General features: G+C 38.2%; 7 protein-coding genes across 8 annotated transcripts; 6 read left to right on the top strand and 1 right to left on the bottom strand.

Annotated features, from left to right (window-relative positions):
* Positions 1-672: 672 nt before the first annotated feature.
* Positions 673-1552, top strand: LOC142979996 (uncharacterized). The gene is made up of 2 exons (XM_076125249.1): positions 673-707; positions 827-1552. The coding sequence occupies exon 2, from the start codon at positions 829-831 to the stop codon at positions 1417-1419; it is 591 nt and encodes a 196-aa protein (XP_075981364.1). The 5' UTR covers positions 673-707; positions 827-828; the 3' UTR covers positions 1420-1552.
* Positions 1553-5399: 3847 nt separating this feature from the next.
* On the top strand, positions 5400-6287 carry LOC142979991 (uncharacterized). Its single transcript, XM_076125246.1, has 2 exons — positions 5400-5453; positions 5532-6287. The coding sequence occupies exon 2, from the start codon at positions 5534-5536 to the stop codon at positions 6179-6181; it is 648 nt and encodes a 215-aa protein (XP_075981361.1). The 5' UTR covers positions 5400-5453; positions 5532-5533; the 3' UTR covers positions 6182-6287.
* Positions 6288-7861: 1574 nt separating this feature from the next.
* LOC142979988 (uncharacterized) lies at positions 7862-8848 on the bottom strand. The gene is made up of 2 exons (XM_076125242.1): positions 8787-8848; positions 7862-8664 (listed from the first exon to the last, which is right to left on the bottom strand). Exon 2 carries the CDS (start codon positions 8660-8662, stop codon positions 7991-7993), a length of 672 nt encoding a protein of 223 aa, XP_075981357.1. The 5' UTR covers positions 8663-8664; positions 8787-8848; the 3' UTR covers positions 7862-7990.
* A 2444-nt stretch (positions 8849-11292) lies between these two features.
* LOC142979990 (uncharacterized) lies at positions 11293-12181 on the top strand. 2 transcript variants are annotated; one of them, XM_076125245.1, is made up of 3 exons: positions 11293-11306; positions 11394-11842; positions 11876-12181. In XM_076125245.1, exons 2-3 carry the CDS (start codon positions 11396-11398, stop codon positions 12041-12043), a joined length of 615 nt encoding a protein of 204 aa, XP_075981360.1. In that variant the 5' UTR covers positions 11293-11306; positions 11394-11395; the 3' UTR covers positions 12044-12181. The 2 variants fall into 2 exon arrangements, with proteins under 2 accessions (XP_075981360.1, XP_075981359.1); XM_076125244.1 differs by having other exon boundaries at positions 11394-12180.
* A 2509-nt stretch (positions 12182-14690) lies between these two features.
* On the top strand, positions 14691-15724 carry LOC142979987 (uncharacterized). Its single transcript, XM_076125241.1, has 2 exons — positions 14691-14747; positions 14840-15724. The coding sequence occupies exon 2, from the start codon at positions 14842-14844 to the stop codon at positions 15520-15522; it is 681 nt and encodes a 226-aa protein (XP_075981356.1). The 5' UTR covers positions 14691-14747; positions 14840-14841; the 3' UTR covers positions 15523-15724.
* A 2158-nt stretch (positions 15725-17882) lies between these two features.
* Positions 17883-18932, top strand: LOC142979989 (uncharacterized). The gene is made up of 2 exons (XM_076125243.1): positions 17883-18009; positions 18114-18932. Exon 2 carries the CDS (start codon positions 18116-18118, stop codon positions 18767-18769), a length of 654 nt encoding a protein of 217 aa, XP_075981358.1. The 5' UTR covers positions 17883-18009; positions 18114-18115; the 3' UTR covers positions 18770-18932.
* Positions 18933-21503: 2571 nt separating this feature from the next.
* On the top strand, positions 21504-22409 carry LOC142980193 (uncharacterized). Its single transcript, XM_076125528.1, has 2 exons — positions 21504-21686; positions 21736-22409. The coding sequence occupies exons 1-2, from the start codon at positions 21504-21506 to the stop codon at positions 22360-22362; spliced, it is 810 nt and encodes a 269-aa protein (XP_075981643.1). The 3' UTR covers positions 22363-22409.
* The last annotated feature ends 869 nt before the right edge of the window (positions 22410-23278 follow it).

The following is a 23278-nucleotide window of genomic DNA, read 5'->3' on the forward strand; positions in this document are numbered from 1 at the left end:
ATACTACAAAAATATTTTATTATCGATAAACGAATCACTATCATTTATTACGTTTTAATACAAAATAATGGTGCAATAAGCTTTTTTATGTGACCACTCATATAACATGCAATCAAAGTTCTTAGTTGTTATAGTTGCATGTTTCTTTTCAATTGATAAGATTAAGAAAATCCATTCATGCGTGCTTTTGTAGCTTATAACCATACACTAGCAATGTCCCGTTGTTTCATTTGTTTTTATGGTGATTACTCGTAGACTCTAAAGATACACATAGTTATACACAATTACACATGTGTGCTTCCTACGTAAAAGTGGATATCAAACACACAATTATTTCTGGTCTATTAACATCGGTTATTCTCATAAAGTATTATTTCGAAATTAGAAAAAAATATATGGCCTTATTATATTTGTGTAGTTAAACAGTGCCACTGAAATTAAAATAATATTGAGTATCTTGTAAGCAAAATAGTTTGAAGTAAGTAGGTTAGTTCGAGTCTTTTAAATGTAGTAAGTCAATCAAACACACCGCAATATTGTGAATACGTAAGCTTTTTAAGTTATAGAGATAATGTTTTCGAGAATCGTGTTTCAATTTATCTGTGATAATAATGTTTTGGCTACATTGATTTGATAAAAAACCGTATAAAAACTAATTGAATTTTCCAAAACGTATACTTTGTAATTTGAAAGTGCAAACAATACAAGTGAGTGCGCAAAATTTACAAGCATTTAGGTTTATTCACGAAAACTTTAGCAATTATAGTTCTTTATTTAGTCAGTGGTTTTAGCACCAATATTAATATTTCAATTCTTTTCATTTCAGAAATGAAATTCCTGTTGACTGTTGCTGCCGTCATCGCTGTGGCCGTCGCTGGCCCCACCCAGCGCGGACTCGTCGTCCCTGGACCCGCTGGACCTGTGCCAGCACCTGTGCCTGCTCCTGTGCCTGCACCTGTGCCAGCACCTGCGCCAGCACCTGCGCCAGCACCTCTGCCAGCACCTGAGCCTATCGACATAGCACCTGCACCCGTCTTCGTGCCTGAGCCCATCTCCGTTGGCCCCGCTATCGTCGACTTCCCCGTCCCTGAAGCTGCTGCTGCTCCCAGCTCTCCCCTGGTCCAGATCATCGTGAACATCAACCAGGCCGCCGCCGCTGCCCCCGGCCCCGTCGTCGTCCCCTCCCCCGCTGATGTCGACGCACCCCTCGAAATCGTCGACAACTTCCCCGTGTTTGACCCCGTCATCGTTGACAACTTCCCCGTGTTCGACCCCGTCATCGTTGACAACTTCCCCGTCTTCGACAGCGTCAGCCCCGTCCAGGTCGTTGACACCGCTCCCATCGCCGTTGAGCCCGTCAACATCGGCACCCCCGTCATCCCCGCCCCCGCTGTCAACCTCCCCGAGACCCTGAACTAAATGAATTATTGTGATATTTAGCCTAGCCTATTTTTATGAATGGCTTTAATTAAAATTATTTATGTAATCTCTGCTAACGTCTAGGGACTGTATATATGTATATGCTGGAATACTAATAAAAATATACAACAAATATATTATTTTATTGTTAATGTTACCTGCAGTATTTTTTATTGAGTATTTGGAATTATCGGCCATTTAAGTATATCTTTAGCTATTGGGTGTGTAAATATTGAAACATTTGTGATTCAAAACCAAATCTCCTGTTAGAAGATGCGTTTTTTAAGTCATAGCCTAGGTATAAAATCAACCAATGGATAGATAATAATGTGATTGAACTGTCAAAAAGTCAAAATATTTTATTTAAAGTTAATTGACGATTAAAAAGTCAGCGTCATATTATGTTGACTTATTTGTATTGGTTTCCAATTAATCACTGTTTCTTCACATTAACGAAAATTATTCTAGTGCCAGATTAATACATTTTTTTGTCAGGTTTCACCATTATTTATTTATTTTCTTAAAGTTGTTATAATTAGACAATGTTACATATAGAGTACTCGTATTATATCATATTAACCAACAATACCAAATATGTTACAATCGAGCTATATGAGCGAAGGCGAATGCCACGCTAAGCTATCTTAGGCCAAAGCGACAGCAGTATCTCTACAAGTGCGATATTTTTATTGCCTATAATATTACCTAACTTCAAACTTATCAAATGGAAATAAATTTGTTAAAAACCTAAGGTATATCTCGAAGAAAGTAACTTAACGACGAGGCCCCTAAAAAATAATCTGTTTGTTCATTCATCATATGGTATAGTAATCCACCCAGTGTCAAAATTGTTCAAGCCGAACGAAAGGCTTTTATTGCACGGCTTAACTACTGTTTTCTTAATTGCCGACAACCGCGAGTGACCTTTAACGTGCCCTCTGAAGCCCTCTTAGTTTAAATACCCATAATTTTTACTTTACACGCCATGTTATACATCTATAAAATATGAAGTTAAGTTTACTATACCCACTGATCGTTTACGGGCTTGTGAGCGCAACTAGTTCTCAAGAGTGCCTCATTACTTTGTAATTAGTATTTTTTTACTTAAGAAGATTTCAGCATCAGATCTCTATTTAAAACAACTCTTTTGCTTTGACCACGTTAAGACTAAACTTGAAGCGTATGTTATAGTGCGAACATCATATTAAAATACATACACACAGACTGTAAGTCGCTAATATTGATATCTAAAAAAAGACAATTGTAATAAATGGAAGAATTATTCTATTGCTCCAAAATTGCTTATAATACCTAATATTAACCAAATAACGTACAGTCAACCTGGGTACCTTTGAATCATTTGGGTAACATTGAACGGGTCAGAGCCCATTCGTCCCCTAAAATTCGTCCCCTAGTATAAAAGTTGTAGATTCGGCCCCTACATAGGTGCCCATTGGTCTCCTGGTAGGGGACCAATTAATATTTTAATAAAAAATATTATTTTTAAGGTACCCATTCGTCCCCTCTAATATATCGCATCCCCGGTGCAATACTGTCACTTATGCAAAAATGTAGTTTTTCAGGAGAAGCATTTAAAACGTTGACACTTCACACAACAATGACTTTGTAACATATCTATAGATTTGTTTTTTTTTTACAAAAGTGACAGTGTTGCACCGGGAGTGCGATATATACAATATAAGTTAAAGATTCGGCACCTATTCAGGTGCCTATTGGTCCCCTGAGATAAAATTAGCTATATTTTACATAAGAAACGGTTAAAATAATTCACTTGTGAACAGTTTATTAACGGAATTAATTTAATAAATCATAACAGATCATTGAAAAAAGAGCTATGATGAATGATAATCCGTCATGATAATAATATAACCTGTCGATAGGCTTACGATGTAAGATTGTCTGTCTTGCTATATGTTGATTTATCTAGTCTTCAATAATTATTGTGATTTTAGTATTTTTTTTTGTACTGTTATAATTTTTTAGATTTAAGCTATTATGATTTTGCATGTATGTAGTTGGTAAATATACAAAAAAATAAGAAGTAAGTAATTATTTACTGTTGATATGTGTTCTATTTTTTTCTGCATATTTTATATTTAATGTTGATTTATATGATGGTCAATCAAGACTGATTTTTGTAAAAGAGTTGTATTTTGTTATTTTCTAGGACATTGTGATTTTGTATGTGTTAATCTTATTTGAAATAAACATGATATCTACCGAAATACTATATTTTTTATTATAGCCTTTTCTGCACGACTGTACCAGGACTACCAAGCTGCAGTATACACATATACATGTACTTATATTAGAAGAATGAATAAAAATAAATATTCTTCAGGGGACGAATGGGCCCCTCAAAAGTTCCAGGGGACGAGTGGGCACAGGGTGCGAATCTTAGGGGACGAATGGGCTCTGACCCCATTGAACGTGGGAATTTGAACTAGTTTCGATTATTTTTTCATATAAAACCAAAATAATTGATAAAAGTTTGCGAAACTAAAATAAACCTTTTTCAATTATGTTGGTTTTATACAAAAAAATAATCGAAACTAGTTCAAATTCCCACGTTCAATGTGGTATATTCCCGGTGTCCACCCCCTGCTTGTCCATCCCGGGTGGACAGAGACACAAATCTTTTAAAAAGTTCTCGGTGTCCACCCCTGGGGGACAGTGAGAATTAATTTTAAATTATTCCCGCTGGCCACCCCGGGTGGACTATAAGACACGAGTTTCATATTACTACTCTCGATGTTCACCGCCGGTGGACAAAGCCACTGCTTAAATAAACATTCTCAATGTCCACGCTTGCTGGAACTCACTGTCCCCCAGGGGTGGACACCGACAACTTTTTAAAAGATTTGTGTCTTTGTCCACCCGGGGTGGACAAGCAGGGGGTGGACACCGGGAATATACCGTTCAATGTTACCCAAATGATTCAAAGTTACCCAAATTTACCTTTCTCAAACAAAGACTCGTGCCTGGTTTTTGAGTACATTAAGCAGTAGTTTATCTATTCAATAGCGTTTAAAATCGTATAAAAATACACTATAGAATAGATAAACTACCGCTAAATGTATCTCAGAAACCGGGGGTCAGTAAGGGCAAAGGATGTTAGCTCCAGACTAATTCCAGAAACCTGATTTGATTTGACCTACTTATATCAACAAGCCAACTGCCTCTGTGGCGCGGTCGGTACGGTATGCGACTGCCGCGCAAGAGGTCTCAGGTTCGAATCCTGGGTCGGGCCAAAAAGTCTTTTCTGAGATTTTCTGTTTAAAAATTCTCAGAAATTGCCCGGAGTTACGAAGTTGAGGTTCTAGACCTCCGTGCCTCGGAGAGCACGTAAAGCCGTCGGTCCTGCGCCTGACCTCTCTCTGGTCGTGTCGGTTTAGCCGTCCCACCAGACTATGAGAGTAAAGGAATAGGGAGTGTATCTGTGTATTGTGCACACACTTGGCTACTATAAACAAAGTCCTGCACAGTTGGCTGGCTTCAATAAAACTGGCCGCCGTATCCAAAATCGGCAAGGACGATATTATCATTAACAAGCCAAGAAAACACTTCTACATAAATGAATAACTAAAATTTGAACATATAAAAAATTGCCGATTTGTCATTGCCCATTTTCTGGTTATTAAATGACGAAATTAACACCAAATTCGTCACGATGCTGATGGTTTCCGGAACCGGTGGATTTAAGACATTCCTTAAAAACGATATAACACTAATCATTGGGAGCATTATTTTAAATATGTATTTATAATTCCACATTCTGGACATCCAGTTTTTCACAGATGCACACACGCAATGAGTATACGCAAAATCTTACGTTTGATTATCTTCATTATTAAACTCGTTTATCGGCCAAGATTAATAACTTCACACGCTTTTTAATTTATCTAAGATAACTTTAAATTATTAGAAGGAAGAATGAGATTAACTTTACGTATATAAATCCAAGCAAATTTCTGAAAATCATACTTTGTATTTTGCAAGTACAATAAACACAAGTAAGTCTCTAAAATTACTAAATCTGTAACATTTCTGAATTATAACACCAAATATTATATTACCATTCTTCTTTTTAGAAATGAAATTCCTATTGACTGTTGCTGCCGTCATCGCCGTGGCCGTCGCTGGTCCCACCCAGCGCGGACTCATCGTCCCTGGACCCGCCGGACCCGTTGCGGCCCCCGAGCCCATCTCCGTTGGCCCTGAAATCATTGACTTCCACCCCATCTCTGTCGGACCCGCCATCGTCGACTTCCCCGTGCCCGAGCCCATCTCCGTTGGACCCGAAATCATCGAGACCGAGTACGAGCCTATCTCCGTCGGCCCCGCCATCGTCGACTTCCCCGTCCCTGAAGCCGCCGCCGCCTCCAGCACTCCCCTGGTCCAGATCATCCTGAACATCAACCAGGCCGCCGCTGAGTCCAGCCCCGTCGCCCCCGTGGTCGTCCCTGAGGCCGCTGACGTCGTTTCACCCGTCGATATCGTCGACATCTTCCCCGTCTTGGACTCCGTCTCCCCCGTGCAGGTTGTTGACACCGCCCCCGTCTCTCCCGTCCAGGTCGTCGATGTCTCTCCCGTGCAGGTCGTCGATGTCTCGCCTGTCCAGGTTGTAGATGTCAGCCCCGTCCAGGTCGTCGACGCCGCTCCCGTCGCCGTTGAGCCTGTCAACATCGGCACTCCCGTCATCCCCTCCCCCGCTGTCAACCTCCCCGAATCCTTGAACTAAACTGACTTATTGAAGAGTGATTTGTTATAAAATTGCTTCTAGCCACACAAAGGACATTGATATATTATGTCCTTAAACATGAATAATAAATGCGATCCGAATCATATTTTCTATATTTTTATTTCTTAACTTAGCCAGACAGTTAACACATTATTTATTGACTAAATAAAGAAAAGTTGTAAACCACACGCATCTCAAATAAGGCATCTCATAGTAACAATATCATCAGTTGCAATGAAAACAGCTCATTTGGTTCCATATTAAAAGATAACTTAACTTGATGTTAAAAAATTCAAATGATTAATTCTTGAATATAAATGATAAATATACGCATAGAATAATACCTATTATAAATATAGGTACGAAGAATTCAGTGATTTCTTATAATGCTACGAAAGTCATTATACGCATAATATGGAGAACGAACATAGAGATAACCACTACTAATACTTGACCGACGGAAAGTAGAAAGAATAGAGGTTAATTTTAAATGCGTTTTTCTTTTGAAGAATATGAAGCAGTTATGACTCTGGACTACTACTGATACTCGAAACATATTTTCTTTCTTTCTTTTGAGTTTAGAAACTACAGAATTGTTCTTACAATACAGGAAAACTACTTTTACACTTTTCGCCCATAAGCCTCAAAAGGGATATAATAGGCTTCAACATTCTCGATAAACAGTCGGACTTTCCTAATTGCAAATGTTTTACTTTTTAAGGTTACTCTTGCAGTATTTTTATAATCCGAGGCTCAAAGCTGAGCTCTCCCAAACGAACTAATTTTCAGTTTTTCAGAAGTTTTAACTAGGATATACGAAGTGCGAATATTGTTAGGTAAGCTGTTATACCATCGTTAAGTTAAATATGAGTTGCTAAATCAAAAGCTGAACACTTTAAATTTAACATACTAGTTAAATGATATCTATACTAATATTATAAAGCTGAAGAGTTTGTTTGTTTGATTGTTTGTTTGTGTATTTGTTTGAACGCGCTAATCTCGGGAACTACTGGTCCGATTTGAGAAATTCTTTCACTGTTAGATAGCCCATTTATCGAGGAAAGAGGAAACTATATATCATCACGCTACGACCATTAGGAGCGGAGTAGTAACGAAAAATGTTACAAAAACGGGGAAAATTATGACCCATTCTCTCTTACGAGACGCAAGAAGTTGCGCGGGTCAGCTAGTTATTAATAATATTAAATTCAAGAGTTTATACATACATTACTAATTCTACCCGCGACTTCGCCTGTATGAAAACATTTTCGGAGGATCCTATACGTCATTCCAGACTATAAACTAGCGGTGAAGAAAATTTAATTAAAATAGATTTGACATGACTGATTAAGCTTGATCAAAACTTCTTAATTTATAATGCAATAATCACAGTGCTTTATAACAATATTAGCTCCTGTCGGTGATTTAGTGCACATACATTGATTTTCCGGGCTAAACAGTCTTTTGTGCGAATCCAGGCACCTAATACTAACTAAAATTTGTGCAAAATTTATCAAATCAGGTTGAAAAGTTTTCTTCAATGGGTAAAAAACATCAAGCCCATCGATCTATTCAAAAAAACTTTCGCAATGTTTCGTTATTTTAAAAAAAATGTAGCGATTAGAAATGATCAAAAATATAAGAATTGAACACGAAAACATATGAAATAAAATTAAATAATTCAGATCATAAAAATATATTTTCATGAGTCAAAATATACAGTTTTGTGGCAAATTTGCAGCATTTTTTCATAAAAGAGGCTAAGTAATATACTCAGTCCAGACTTATTCTAGTGATACATTGATTGCATTAGTTGAGTGCTTCAGGGAGGTTGACAGCGGGGGAGGGGATGACGGGGGTGCCGATGTTGACGGGCTCAACGGCGACGGGAGCGGCGTCGACGACTTGGACGGGGCTGACATCTACAACCTGGACGGGGCTGACATCTACAACCTGGACAGGGGAGACATCGACGACCTGCACGGGAGAGACATCGACGACCTGGACGGGAGAGACGGGGGCGTTGTCAACAACCTGCACGGGGGAGACGGAGTCCAAGACGGGGAAGATGTCGACGATGTCGACGGGTGAGACGACGTCAGCGGCCCCAGGGACGACCACGGGGGCGACGGGGCTTGACTCAGCGGCGGCCTGGTTGATGTTCAGGATGATCTGGACCAGGGGAGTGCTGGAGGCGGCGGCGGCTTCAGGGACGGGGAAGTCGACGATGGCGGGGCCGACGGAGATAGGCTCGTACTCGGTCTCGATGATTTCGGGTCCAACGGAGATGGGCTCAGGCACGGGGAAGTCGACGATGGCGGGTCCGACAGAGATGGGGTGGAAGTCAATGATTTCAGGGCCAACGGAGATGGGCTCGGGGGCCGCAACGGGTCCGGTGGGTCCAGGGACGATGAGTCCGCGCTGGGTGGGACCAGCGACGGCCACGGCGATGACGGCAGCAACAGTCAACAGGAATTTCATGTCTGTTAAGGCAACAAAATAATTAATTACTATGGATGAAATAGACAATTATGTAATATTTCAATTGACACATATAATATACATTTTTATAAAATATTGCACGTTGTAAATGTATTAAACTTACTTGATTTGTGTTTTGTGTACTTGCAAAATACAGAATATGATTTTCAATCAAAATAGTGGTGCTTATATATGAAATGAAAAATGTTATCAATTGTTTTTTGTGTACATAGATATCTTAGATAAACAAACTCTTAGTAATTTGCAATCTAAAAGGGTATAAATATTAGCGACATGTATGATAATTACACGGAAGTTTTTGTCAACAGAATTTAAATTTATGACAGTAAGCATTAAATAGGTACTTGTAATACATCGAAGTTTTGAAAACCATTAATAATACGCATTTACCCTTTCTGAAAATACTTTGGTGCTATTTTAATTCCGATCAGATGCTCGACTACATTCCTTAATATCACCAACGTTATATCAAAATGTGAAGAAAATAGATACTTTTACATAACTGCAAATTATTAACGCTTTTCTAGAATTCTCATATTTGTAGTCAAATTCTTTTAAACGCATGGACATCGATCATTGACAAAAACTTCAAAAACTCTTGTTGTAATAAATAACTAATACATAAATGTAAAGTAATTGCTCTATTTAATGCATTACTGTAGGTATACCAGCAAAAATGTATTGATGTATATTCGCTGTTTTGCTTAGCTTCTTTATCATCCTCTTTTTCTTTTTCATCGCAAGCTTCATTAATGAGCTTAAAATATAATTTGATATCAATAGAAGCGATTCCAGGGGGTATAAAATTAATTGCCGTCTTAATGATAATAACATGAATTGCTGTAAACGTATGATATCTATTAAAACACGGCGTTACTTTTCTGTACATAATGAGATTACTTAGTCCTTTCAAGTTTAAAACTTTTTATCCCTAATTCAGTTTAAGAAACAGTGCAAAATAGTTATTTAATATTTGAAAGATTAATATTTAATTCGTGCGTGTTATCGGTTAACGTGTTTCAAATAATTTATGGCGCCAATCATTTAAAGATAATATATATTTTTATTGCTATATTACTTACTACTGCGTACTATACTCTTTCCTCGTATTATGTCGTACCTATTCAAAATAACGTGGCTTTAGTACCTACGTGATTGATACTTGTCATTGGTATTATCTTATTCTGCTACTACAATTGGGTAGTTGCCTGGGTTAACGGAAAATTATAAAACTCGTAATCGTAAAAGCTTCATCTAAAGTGCTAAGGCTATGTAGCTTTTTTTGTAAGTAATGTTGAAATTGTTATTATTACAGACTGAAACATTTTATTAGACACTCATTTGATATCAACGAAAGTCTGCAATAGTGACGTCACTACGTCGTATTTCTGTACTAAAATGTGTTTTCGACATTAAATTTCATAAAGAATAGCTGATTTGACTGGTAGGCAACTACCGTATTGGAATGTGCACAATTGAAAAGCAAAACTTCAACGTAAGGTACATGGGTCAAATATGGCCAGTTAACAGTATCGTGTACAGTAAGTAGTATTTGTATACTTAATATAAATTATTGCTACCACCGTAATTAAAACAAGATGTTTGAATTTCGCGACAATTTTGTTAATATATTCATAGATTCGTAAAAAGCTTTTGATCACGTATTACGATTTTTACAATAATTCAGCCATTCACTGCAAGTGCAGTGAATGGCTGAATAAGATTAAACTTTATCTTCCTAAGTTGTAAATAAATAAATATGAATATACAAAAATATTTTGATCAATTGTTTACATCATTGAAATGCCAACTTGTCGCTGCCGAGCATTTATCGTAAGATGAAGAACACACGGTGTACCACAGGGCAACGTACTTAGACCATTTTAACTAGTACACGCTATAAAAACATAATATGATTTGATTTAACATTGATTTATTGAGTGCTTTTATAATTCTAATAATTTATCGCGTAAACAGCATGACCAGGATATTCAATGCAACAATTGAATTATGTTGACAGGAACTATCGTTAAATGGTACTACGTGTGTTTTGCAGTTAACATTATTTGTATTTCAAGTGCCATTTTCAATTTTAGTGTTTGTATAACGTACTCTTCTAAATTAATTATTTAACTGAATACTAATGATATGACCAGCTCCATAGATTTTTTTGAAGTATAACTTTACACCACTGTGACTTCCATTACGAATAATATAGTTACCTTGGCAACACAACTTTATTGGTGATTGATATTATACCGTTTATGTTATGAATGATAAACTTTACAATTATTCTTGATTCTTTAACCTCCAGAAGAAAAACGTGTTAAATAAATGTGTTTTTCGCTAACTCTTTGTGACAAACATTCATTATTTGTACTTAAAGTATTTATAATATGTCAAAGTAAATAAGCTCTCAATCGATATTATAATGAGTGATGCCTGTCACGCTTATCGTCAAAGTACAATTTCCTTCTTTTAAATTGTAATCTGCGACGATTAATAATTCTATGCCATATTTTATCAACAACATCTTAAGAAATGTATTTGATAAAAGTTTCATATAAAACAACTAAGAAATAAATTTCAGACATCATTTGTATTTCGCAAGTACAAGAAACAAGTAAGTAAACAATTGCAGATATTTAAAAAAATATAAATACTTTTGTTTTCATGAAATTGTAATTCTAACTCCTTACTTTATTCTTAGATATGAAATTCTTCCTGACTGTTGCTGCCGTCATCGCCGTGGCCGTCGCTGGCCCCACCCAGCGCGGACTCATCGTCCCTGGACCCGCCGGACCCGTTGCGGCCCCCGAGCCCATCTCAGTTGGCCCCGAAATCATTGACTTCCACCCAATCTCTGTCGGACCCGCCATCGTCGACTTCCCCGTGCCTGAGCCCATCTCCGTTGGACCCGAAATCATCGAGACCGAGTACGAGCCCATCTCCGTTGGCCCCGCCATCGTCGACTTCCCTGTCCCTGAAGCCGCCGCCGCCTCAAGCACTCCCCTGGTCCAGATCATCCTGAACATCAACCAGGCCGCCGCTGAGTCCAGCCCCGTCGCCCCCGTGGTCGTCCCTGAGGCCGCTGACGTCGTTTCACCTGTCGACATCGTCGACATCTTCCCCGTCGTCGACCCCGTCTCCCCCGTGCAGGTAGTTGACACCGCCCCCGTCTCTCCCGTCCAGGTCGTCGATGTCTCTCCCGTCCAGGTTGTAGATGTCTCCCCTGTCCAGGTTGTAGATGTCAGCCCCGTCCAGGTGGTCGACGCCGCTCCCGTCGCCGTTGAGCCCGTCAACATCGGCACCCCCGTCATCCCCTCCCCCGCTGTCAACCTCCCTGAATCCTTGAACTAAAAATATTCTATCTATAATCTACAAAGCAATTCTGTTCTAAGATTGCTTTGACTTCCTTGAAGAACTCTTCAACAACAACTGGAGACACTGAAATATTCTTAAACTGAATAATAAATGCGATCTGAATTAAATTGTATTTTTATAATTATGACACCATTCCAGTTTTATAATTCCAGGTAAATCAGATTAGTATCGTTTTTAAATATGTTAGTTTGTTACTTAGTGACAAAATAATAGTCACAAAGAACTGATCTGTGCAGAATGTATACCATATCAAAGTCATCTAGACTGCTCTCCTTTCCGTCGAAGCTGTCAACATCGGCATTCTTGTCACTCCCTCACCCTCAATAACTCTCTCTTTAGGTCTCGACGAATATTATTATTGTGATACTTGGATAATTATTACATTACTTATTAGAGATTTTCAAAACACCAACATGAAACACAATCGATGAATAAAAGAATTCGTCCTGTTTAACTGAAATTATTTATTTTCTTTCACCTTTGATCACCTCAATCCACAATATACCTCGTATTGTTGTCGCATTATTGCTCATTAACACCGTCTTCATACCTAAACGACACACTGACTGAAAAATTACTATTAGTATAAAACATATAATCAAGGGCCGTTTCTCTATCATCAAAGAACTACGAATGGTATTTTTTTAATGCCCCACAAAGGTAATCCTATAGACAGTAAAAACGATTCGATTTTACTGGCTCTTTGTGATAGGGGCGAACCTATCGCCATTATACTGGGCTCGTTGCCATATTCCGGGCTACAATTATGTGATTTTATAATATAAATGAGAAAATAACGCCTTACTTCGCCTGAACTGGGAACCGAAGCAGAGACCTCATTATCAGCTGTCGGATACCCTACCAACCCCATCACGGAGGCAGTCTTATATTGACTTGAGCATTGACTCTTTATATAAAACACATACCTGACCTATCTACCGGTACAGAGACAGGTCAGGTAATGCTCATAGTAGGGTACAATCCCATTAACATCAAACTCTTAAGCCGAGTCCAGACTAGAGTAGCGTATAATTTAAGCCAATGTGTAATGCAACGTGAATTCTACGTGTGGGCGCTACTGCAAGTAGTTACAAGAAACGCTAGCAGTGCCGTACACTCGTCTGAACCGGCCTTTACAGCAATTACAAATGTGAAAACTTAATGATGCCACGAACATGATTCAAAACTAAATCTTTTACTCAAAGTAGTACACAACGTCCCTTGAAACTATTCAAAATCTATATGTCGACGCTCGATAAGCTACGGCGCCATGAGTATTGAATATTTTCCTTTTGTTTTATCTATACCTATTAGCATTAAATAATATACAAGGGGCAATAAATAAACAAAAGTCAGGATTAACTTGTAGGTGCTTATCAATTGATTATTATTGTTAATTTCCGCAAACTTACTTCACGCAAGTGGGTGTTTATGGATTAAGGGTTTAAGGTCTCCCGTACAATTTTCGTACTTTTCGCAGATCCCATGGTCGGGTGATATTATACACTATAGTAATTTCTATTACTTCTTTTATTTAATGACATCTGTACCTCGATTCTGTACCACTATCGACTACCGACAACCGGCTAGCTATCGAAATGTTGACATTAAGAATGTACTGCCAAAATGTTTCCTACGACACCCGTCAGAGACGCTGATCAGATTTTCATACAAAATTTCTCGATGACAGTTCGGTTGTCGGTAGTCGATAGTAGTAGAGAATCGAGCTACTGCGTGGCTTTTGTCACTAGCAAACTTCCGTCTTATGCCATTAGTCTAGTACAAAGAAAAAAACCAGCTAAGTGCGATTCAATCCCGCGCACGTATTGTTCCACAATAAAAAACGATTGTTGTATGGGAGCTTTTCAAATTAAATATGTATTAAATAATGTTTTTAGTATTTTTTGTTTGAGCGGCGATATAAATACACCATCTACAATCTGTAAAATTTTTAAATGTCAATCTTTCACGGTACAGGAGACAGACAGACAGCGAAGTCTTAGTAATAAAAGAATTCCCGGTTTTCCCTTATCGCTGGGACCCTTTAAAATGATTAAGATGGGAACATATAATATATTCAACAGAAAATAGCCGATTCATTGACAAACGATGTGGAAATCAAAAGAGTGTAAAATTAAACAAATACGAAAAAGAATAATGACTTGATGTTAATATAGGGGTAAATACAGGTAAATCAAAATTCTAACACAATGACATAAACTTTTTAAAATCATCGTGTGCACATACATGCATTTTAACTCTTTTTGAATGCTTTGAATCGCCACCATCGTAGAGCCACCGACAAGTACCACATCGTGAATGGAATCGGAATTACGTAAATTCGTGACCGATACGTTCAAGTACCCAAATATGGTTACTGCTATTTTAACAGGAATATAATATTTTCTAGACATTACCTTCAATGCATACGTAATTTAATTACCTCACACCTACAAAAATGTGATCGGTTCTAATTTAAAAGTTTTGTAATCTTAAAACGTGTACATAAATCCCTTTTATTAATCTACTATTTATCTAACTCTCGTGTTGGATTAAAGATTAATCGTTTCACAGCAGCTTGACTTTATCGTCTACTTGATAATTATTTAGTATAAATTGGTTGAAAATCAACTAAAAATTAATAGATACTTTGTATCTTGCAGCTAAAAACAAGTCTCAAGTGAGTAAATATTAATTAAAATTTGTGATAATTACCTTACCTGCACTTTCTTAATAAACATTTTATTCATAAAAACACCCATTGGTTTTCAGAAATGAAATTCCTGTTGACTGTTGCTGCCGTCATCGCTGTGGCCGTCGCTGGCCCCACCCAGCGCGGACTTGTCGTCCCTGGACCCGCTGGACCTGTGCCTGCACCTGTGCCTGCTCCTGAGCCTATTGCCATTGGACCAACACCCGTGTTTGTGCCTGAGCCCATCGCCGTAGGCCCCGCCCCCATCTTCGTACCGGAACCCATTGCTATTGGCCCCACTCCCGTCTTTGTGCCTGAGGAAATCGCCGTTGGACCCGCTATCATCGACAACTTCGTGCCCGTTGAGGTTCCCGCCAATGCTCTGGTTCAGATCATCTTGAACATCAACGGTGTTGAACAATCTCCCATCGTTGTTGGTGATGTTGCTGGTTCTCCCGTTCAAGTTGTGGATGTCTCTCCCGTAGCCCCTGTGCTGGTGGAAGACAACGCCCCCGTTTCACCTGTCCAGGTCGTCGATAATGCTCCCGTCTCCCCCGTGCAGGTTGTTGACAACGCCCCCGTCTCTCCCGTGCAGGTCGTCGATGTCTCTCCCGTCCAGGTTGTAGATGTCTCCCCTGTCCAGGTTGTAGATGTCAGCCCCGTCCAAGTCGTCGACGCCGCTCCCGTCGCCGTTGAGCCCGTCAACATCGGCACCCCCGTCATCCCCTCCCCCGCTGTCAACCTCCCCGAGTCGCTCAACTAAGTTTATCAACTAGACGTCACCACCGCGAATGACAATTATAATTAACATCTCTAATACCACCTTGATAATTATTAAAATTACCATCTTTGTATAAAAAAATGTAAAGGAAATGTAACATAACATTACCTGAAATAACTTATCTGGACTTTCTAACAACACCTTGAAACGCTTGTATGTCCTCTAATAAAGATCTGAAAAGAAAGTATTTTGTTTTAATATTTAACCTAATAAAACCTTATCAATAAGGTAATTAACGTGCCCCGAAGAATAGGGTGTCACACTTCGAGGTACATTTTTTTGCAAAACATTATATTATTGAATTTTTAGACTCTTGGATATTCTTTCAATTCTACCAACTATAAGTAAGTAGGTGCACATTAAAAAACTTTTGCATGACACTAATACAAATTATGGAGGGTCCTATTTTGCCGTGTATAATAATGAATATAAATAAACATAAAACTCTTATTGGCCGTGCAATCGGGTAAAAACGGGGGGCCGTTTAAACATTAGCTTTATCTAAAACCATATTTTATCGTATTATAGTAATCCACAAAAGCAATGATAATCGCGAGATAAGATTTAACTCGTCAGTACAGAATAACTACAAGTGAATCAATTTGAATGCCCCGTGATAGAAAATGATTAATCCGTTCTATATTATTACTTAGGAAATAATTTATTCTCAAAAGAGAATTATTTAGAAATGCCATTCTTATGTTAATGACATCCTTATAATGAAGAATAGCGTAAAAGTTGAGGTTCGAAAAGATACAAAGAGAAATAAAAATAAAAGTTTGTCGAATTCATACTTACATTAGCAATGTCTATCAAATCGTCACCATTATTTTACCACACTCACTAACATTAACAAAAACATACAAAAATCTCAAATATTAACACGTGTATTGTCATTTGTCATGATTATTTTGATTTATTTTTTCATTATAATATAAAATTAAAATTTCTAAACATTTCATATAAAAATATAAGATTGCCGCCAAAAACAATCGACAATCAACTGATTTTTAAAAGTGGAACAGTCTCAATTTCAAGCCGGAATGCAAATAGGTTATAATAATATGTGAGAAGGTTGGATTAAAACTTCTTTAAGAATGTGAAATATAAATAAATAAATAAAGGTTTTCGTGGGGTTAGGTCCATCTAGACCACAATAAATAATGATGGTTTTGTGGGAATAGGAGCATGTTTTTTGTAGACAATTCCCGCGCTTGTGTCTTCTTGAAGACTAGTGGTAATGTAAGCATGTGACTGCTACTCGTAAGGTTAAAGATTTGCTTCCAAGTTCGGGCGTATATAATTTAGTCAAATTTCTAAATTTCCTGTCTTTATAGCAAACAGAACTTTGATTACATTCCTTATAATACTTAGCGTGTTAAGAATACTTTTATAATATTACATAAGATATTATCTACTAACGTCTGATGATAATATTATCATTGCAAGTAAAAATGAGTCATTAGAAGTAGAAATAGCGTGATTAAACTATTAGTAGATAGTAATGTTGTCATCTGCGATAAAGAGAAGCTCTTAAAACTAAAACCTGCTTGTATACAGAAGCACGTGACGAGGCCTGCGGGTACGAACTAGATAAAAAACATGGGAGCAGCATAAGTCCAACAAATTAGTAGAGAGCTTTGTATTCAAAGTTCATAGCCCTTAAAGGTTTGAAAAAATCTTATGTAGCTGACAGTGCCAGTAAGATATAGCTCCTTTATTTTGGAAATACACCGAATCCTAAACTTATTAGGTCCCCATCAAGTTGGAGGATTTTAGGTTGGTAGGTCGGTGAAAAGTGGGTGAGTCCAGATAAAAGTATACGAACAAAAAAAAATACAATCCAGATTTGTACTATTCGCACTAAAATGGTAATACTTTACTTATTTATAACCCACACTTTTTGTTGCATAATTTATACAACATCTTTGACCGAAATTTTAGCGAAAATTTCGTCGATAATTTACTACGCACGACCATTAGAAACAGGAAAATCTAAAACTAATTATAAGTATTTAAGCACTTAATTGCCAAAATCACTGTCTTGGAACATTGCACTTAATAACTACTACACTGAAAGAAAAAGTCTAATCAATATTCGCCATTTACACAAACTTAAAAACGGGTAACAACAGATAGAACATATTATTAGGATCATTTTAAAATTTGCTTTCAAACAATAAATATAATTATGTTCATTTAAATACGTTGTTCACTACACGCATGATGTTCTCTCAAGAACGACCACAGATAAATAACTGGAGCTATAAGGAAAATTATGTACAAAAACGGCAATCAGTGCATCCTCCTAATCTATCATTTGCAAGTCTTCAGAGGATTAGCGACTAATCTGCGGACGCTCTATCCAGACAATTTATCATATTGTTGATAACATTTCAGTATATAATGACAGCAGAATGTAATGAAGAGCATATATTTTGTGTCTCGCAATTATAAAACCAATCACAAGTAAGTACCTGTTAAATTATTATTTTTTTGTAAAAACTTTGCTTTCATTTAAGCAATTTTTGTTTTCTTTCAAAATAATAACAGTGCTATAATCTGTGTATCAGAAATGAAATTCCTGTTGACTGTTGCTGCCGTCATCGCTGTTGCCGTCGCTGGTCCCACCCAGCGCGGACTCGTCGTCCCTGGACCCGCCGGCCCTGTGCCAGCACCTGTGCCTGCCCCTGAGCCTATCGACATTGCACCTGCACCCATCTTCGTGCCCGAGCCCATCGCTATTGGCCCTGCCATCGTCGATAACTTCGTGCCCGTCGAGATCCCCACCAACACTCCCCTGGTTCAGATCATCCTGAACATCAAGGGCGCTGGATCGATCGTTTCCCCTGTTGAGGTTGTTGACTCCGCTCCCATCCACCCCATCGAGGTGGTGGACTCTGCTCCTGTCTCTCCCGTTGACGTAGTGGACGAGGCTCCCGTTTCTCCCATTCAGGTTGTTGACGAGGTTCCCGCCTCTCCCGTCCAGGTTGTCGATGTCAGCCCGATTCAGGTCGTCGACGAAGCTCCCGTCTCCCCCATCCAGGTGGTCGACGTCAGCCCCGTCCAGGTTGTAGATGTCAGCCCCATCCAGGTTGTGGACGAGGCTCCCGCCTCTCCCATCCAGGTTGTCGACGCCAGCCCCATCCAAGTCGTGGATGTTAGCCCCATCCAGGTCGTTGATGCAGCTCCCTCTCCCGCTGTCATCCTCCCTGACGTTCTCAACTAAATCTAAAAAAAACAATTTATTTCCCTTAAAAAGCGTCCCATGATATTTGACGACCGTAGATCTAAATATTGTTTAATATGACCTGAAGAAAGAAAACATTTATGGACAAGAGAATAAAATAAGAAGTGTGTAAACAACGTGTGTAATAAAAATCTGCATAATACTCCTTTTGTGTTTCAATGACACCTTTGCAAACTGTAGTTTCTTACTGTCGTAATTGACATCTAAAGGAAAGTCTACTTTAACTTGTTTTCAAACAATATAATAATATTACAAAGCAATTCCTTGTATACAATTATATTTGATTATTTAAAATCATACTTAAATATTTCTAAAACAACATCCATTACAAATCATTTAAATTATATTAAAATTGATTGCTCTTAAAGGTAGCATAGTAGTATGCTACCTTTTTGGTCATCCTGCAAGCAGGTTATTTTTTAAATTTAAAATTAAAAGTAGACTGTCAATTGTTATTGGCGGCAGAATGTTAATTTCGAATGGTGTTATTTTTTAATATTAAAACTATATGTTAATAGCTTAGAGTTGAAAGTTTGTTAATTAGTATCTATCATGTAGAGTATTAGAGGAGATATCGTTCTGTAGTGATGTCCATTGAAGTGAAAACAATATGGATGAAAGATTTTCCCAAAGTGAAAGAGTAAACATTGTTGGTAAGTGCATGAACCAATTTATGGCTTTGGAATTTCGATGACCCATATTAATACTGATTAAGGTATGCAACATTAAAAATTACTGTATAAAACATCACTAGTGACGATTTAATCAAAACGGGAGCTAGTTCTCTTTTTCTTATACGCTACTTTATACAGCCCCAAATGACCATTGTTTTGTGGTATAAGTCGCACGATACTACCCCTCTCACTTTACCCCTACTAATAATTAGAAATGTGAACGAGGGTGGATGTATAATATACCTATACCTAAGTTTGTTACTTCATTCACTTCTGTTGGATTTTCATGAGTTGGTCAAGCCGCCCGCAAAGCCCTTGGCTTAACGACTGCTTTCTTTATGGAAAACAGCCGGGTTCGAGTCTTTACGTGCTCTTTAAAGCTCGGACGCACTCTAGTCAAATACTACTATGCGCCATGCAGTCACCCATGATTATAGAACGAGTGCGAGAAGGGTTGTTTAAACCAGAGTTCGTTTATCTACCGTTGAGCGCAAGTGGCTAAGAGATCACCTCGCCTTAGAGACTAGGTACTAAGTAAGAAAAAAGCAAAGACAAGTTCGTAATGAAATAAACATAATCACATTATCATTTGACTCCGCTTGACTTCCACAAGACGCGACTACTTACTATCTATTTTTCATTGCGATATTATCTGTCTTCAGATAACATCGTAAAGTAAGTTAAGCTCATACGATAGATATCCTTTAAATCTTTCACTATTATCTTAACAGGCGGATAAATTTCGCCTTTAGGACTTTTCTCGTAAGATTTTTTTTGTGTAATTTGTAATTTTTATTTTTTATTCAGATCATTCAAAAATATTGATTGGCATTAAAATGACTTAATTGCAGATTAAATCATGATAAAAGATTTGGTAGTCGAATAGTAAAATCAAAAATAAACACTATTAAGAACCGAACGAATTGTTATGAAAGATATGACTATTAGATAACATAGGATTCATTTATATAAAGAAAATAATACACACACAAATACATTTATTTCTTTATTCGCAATTATGCATATATGTATGTACATTCTTAAATAATAAAAACAAAATACCTTACTGATATATCAGTCCCTTTTTGTGACCAGACAATCAAAGAAAAACACTAGACTGAAATGCAGGCCATCAGCCACGTTATTAATATGCCAATTATAGGCATAATAATATAACAAAATTAAAATATAAATAAATTGAACAATGTTACTATTAAAGATTACCTACTATATAAACAGAGATGAGTTACAAATATAAACCTGACAATAATTATACGGAAGTATTGGTGTATTTTTGCGTGTATCTTTAAATCACAATATATTATGACAATCGTAAATTGGCAATTAGCGACCTCGCAGAAGAGATTTTTCTTTTTATATCTATATACATTCAGTCAGTCAAAGCACCATCAGGTTCTTTTTAAGTATTTAGTTTGTAAAAATATACCAAAAGTTTACAATTGTTTTTGGTAAAAAAAAACTCGCAGAATTCTATAAATCTTTGTCTTAAGTACACAAAAACGTAATTTACCACCCATTTAAAATGTAGCTATAAATACCCAGTTGGGTGACATAAAGTTACCACTTAAACTTTGTAATTTTCTTTAAATATTGTTCGAATGGAAAATTTCCAAAATTAATCATTTCACTTCACAAATCCACGGCATGACCCACACCTCCGAACAAAAGTTCTGATAAAACCAAGGCAACAAGGAAAAAATTACAAAAACAACTAAGTGTGCATCTTCCTAATCTGTATTTTTGTAAATCTTCTGAGGGATTAATAATTAATCGAGGGATCCAGGTAGATAACATTTTAGTATAAAACGTTCGCAAAAACAGCTGAAGAGCATATAGATACTTTGTATCTCGCAGCTATAAACAAGTCACAAGTAAGTACAAAGCTTTCACTAAATATTTACCGTTTAATAAGTCGTGTCGTTTTTGGTTACCTCCTGTTACCCTACATAACTAAATTATTTTATTAGTCCCTTCTATTTCGTATCTGTGCCCTAAGCGTGGTTTCATCACTTTCAGAAATGAAATTCCTGTTGACTGTTGCTGCCGTCATCGCTGTGGCCGTCGCTGGTCCCACCCAGCGCGGACTCGTCGTCCCTGGACCCGCTGGACCTGTGCCTGCTCCTGAGCCTATCGACATTGCACCCGCACCCGTCTTCGTACCCGAGCTCATCGCTATTGGACCTGCTATCGTCGATAACTTCGTGCCCGTCGAGATCCCCACTAACACTCCTCTGGTTCAGATCATCCTGAACATCAAGGGCGCTGGATCGGTCGTTTCCCCTGTTGAGGTTGTTGACTCCGCCCCCATCCACCCCATCGAGGTGGTGGACTCTGCTCCTGTCTCTCCCTGACGTAGTGGACGAGGCTCCCGTTTCTCCCATTCAGGTTGTTGACGAGGTTCCCGCCTCTCCCGTCCAGGTTGTAGATGTCAGCCCGATTCAGGTCGTCGACGAAGCTCCCGTCTCCCCCATCCAGGTGGTCGACGTCAGCCCCGTGCAGGTTGTAGATGTCAGCCCGATTCAGGTCGTCGACGAAGCTCCCGTCTCCCCCATCCAGGTGGTCGACGTCAGCCCCGTCCAGGTTGTAGATGTCAGCCCGATTCAGGTCGTCGACGAAGCTCCCGTCTCCCCTATCCAAGTTGTCGACGTCAGCCCCGTGCAGGTTGTAGATGTCAGCCCGATTCAGGTCGTCGACGAAGCTCCCGTCTCCCCCATCCAGGTGGTCGACGTCAGCCCCGTCCAGGTTGTAGATGTCAGCCCCATCCAGGTTGTTGACGAGGCTCCCGCCTCTCCTATCCAGGTAGTCGACGCCAGCCCCATCCAAATTGTGGACGTCGTTCCTTCTCCCGTCGTCAACCTTCCCGAAGCGCTCAACTAAATCTCAAGAAACCACTGATAACCACTGCGAATGACAATAACATCAAATAACATCAAAACAAAATATTAAGGAAAAGGTAATGAAGTAAAATCACCTGAAATAACATTCATAGGACTTTCTACCAAGAGCTTGAAACGCTTGGATATCCTGTTACATTTATTTAAAGATTAATAAAATTCTATAAATGTATGTTCCTACTTTGTTTTTATTATTCTATCCCATTTTAAGATCATAAGGCACGTACCTACCTAAAAACAAATTGAGAACAGATAATTCGAAATGGATATTTTAGGATTCCGCTATACTGATAAGTACGTTGATAGTAGATAGATAAAACGTTAATATTTATTTCTCTCGGAGTTTTAAAAAGGGTAGTAATTTTTATTAAGTGTCACAAATATAATGTAACATTATTTCCTTCAATTTCAACAACGCCTGAAAGTTTCGTTTTATTACGAGGCTAAATTATTATCTGCTTTAGGTTCAAAATAAAATAGTAATACTAAGCGCCTAAGGTAAATAATATTATATAACTAAAACAAACATTTTAGTCACAATCAAACGTATGTTTAGATACAAAGGCCTTAAATAATTTAAATTTTTGTTAATTTATACAATTCAATACATTAAGTTACTCTTATAGGTATCTTGTTATTAATTCGAAAAGAGACTATGTGGCCCTGCTTTTGGTCCTTGCGAAATTAAGTATATATATCTACTAATGGTTACCGGCACAGCCGGCGGCAAGACCTTCGACCTAGGCCGCCGGGTGTACCGGCGCCATTTGTTCCTAGCGTTCGAGCGGTAATTCTGGGTATTGACAGCTCTACGCGGCTTGTGTCGGCGGTATTGTTGTAGGTATATGTGTAGTAGCCAATAGGCAATCACATGCAGCAAGCTTCTCACGTGTCTGTCG

The sequence above is a fragment of the Anticarsia gemmatalis genome, chromosome 17, assembly GCF_050436995.1.
Source record: "Anticarsia gemmatalis isolate Benzon Research Colony breed Stoneville strain chromosome 17, ilAntGemm2 primary, whole genome shotgun sequence".
Classification (NCBI taxonomy): Eukaryota; Metazoa; Arthropoda; class Insecta; order Lepidoptera; family Erebidae; genus Anticarsia; species Anticarsia gemmatalis.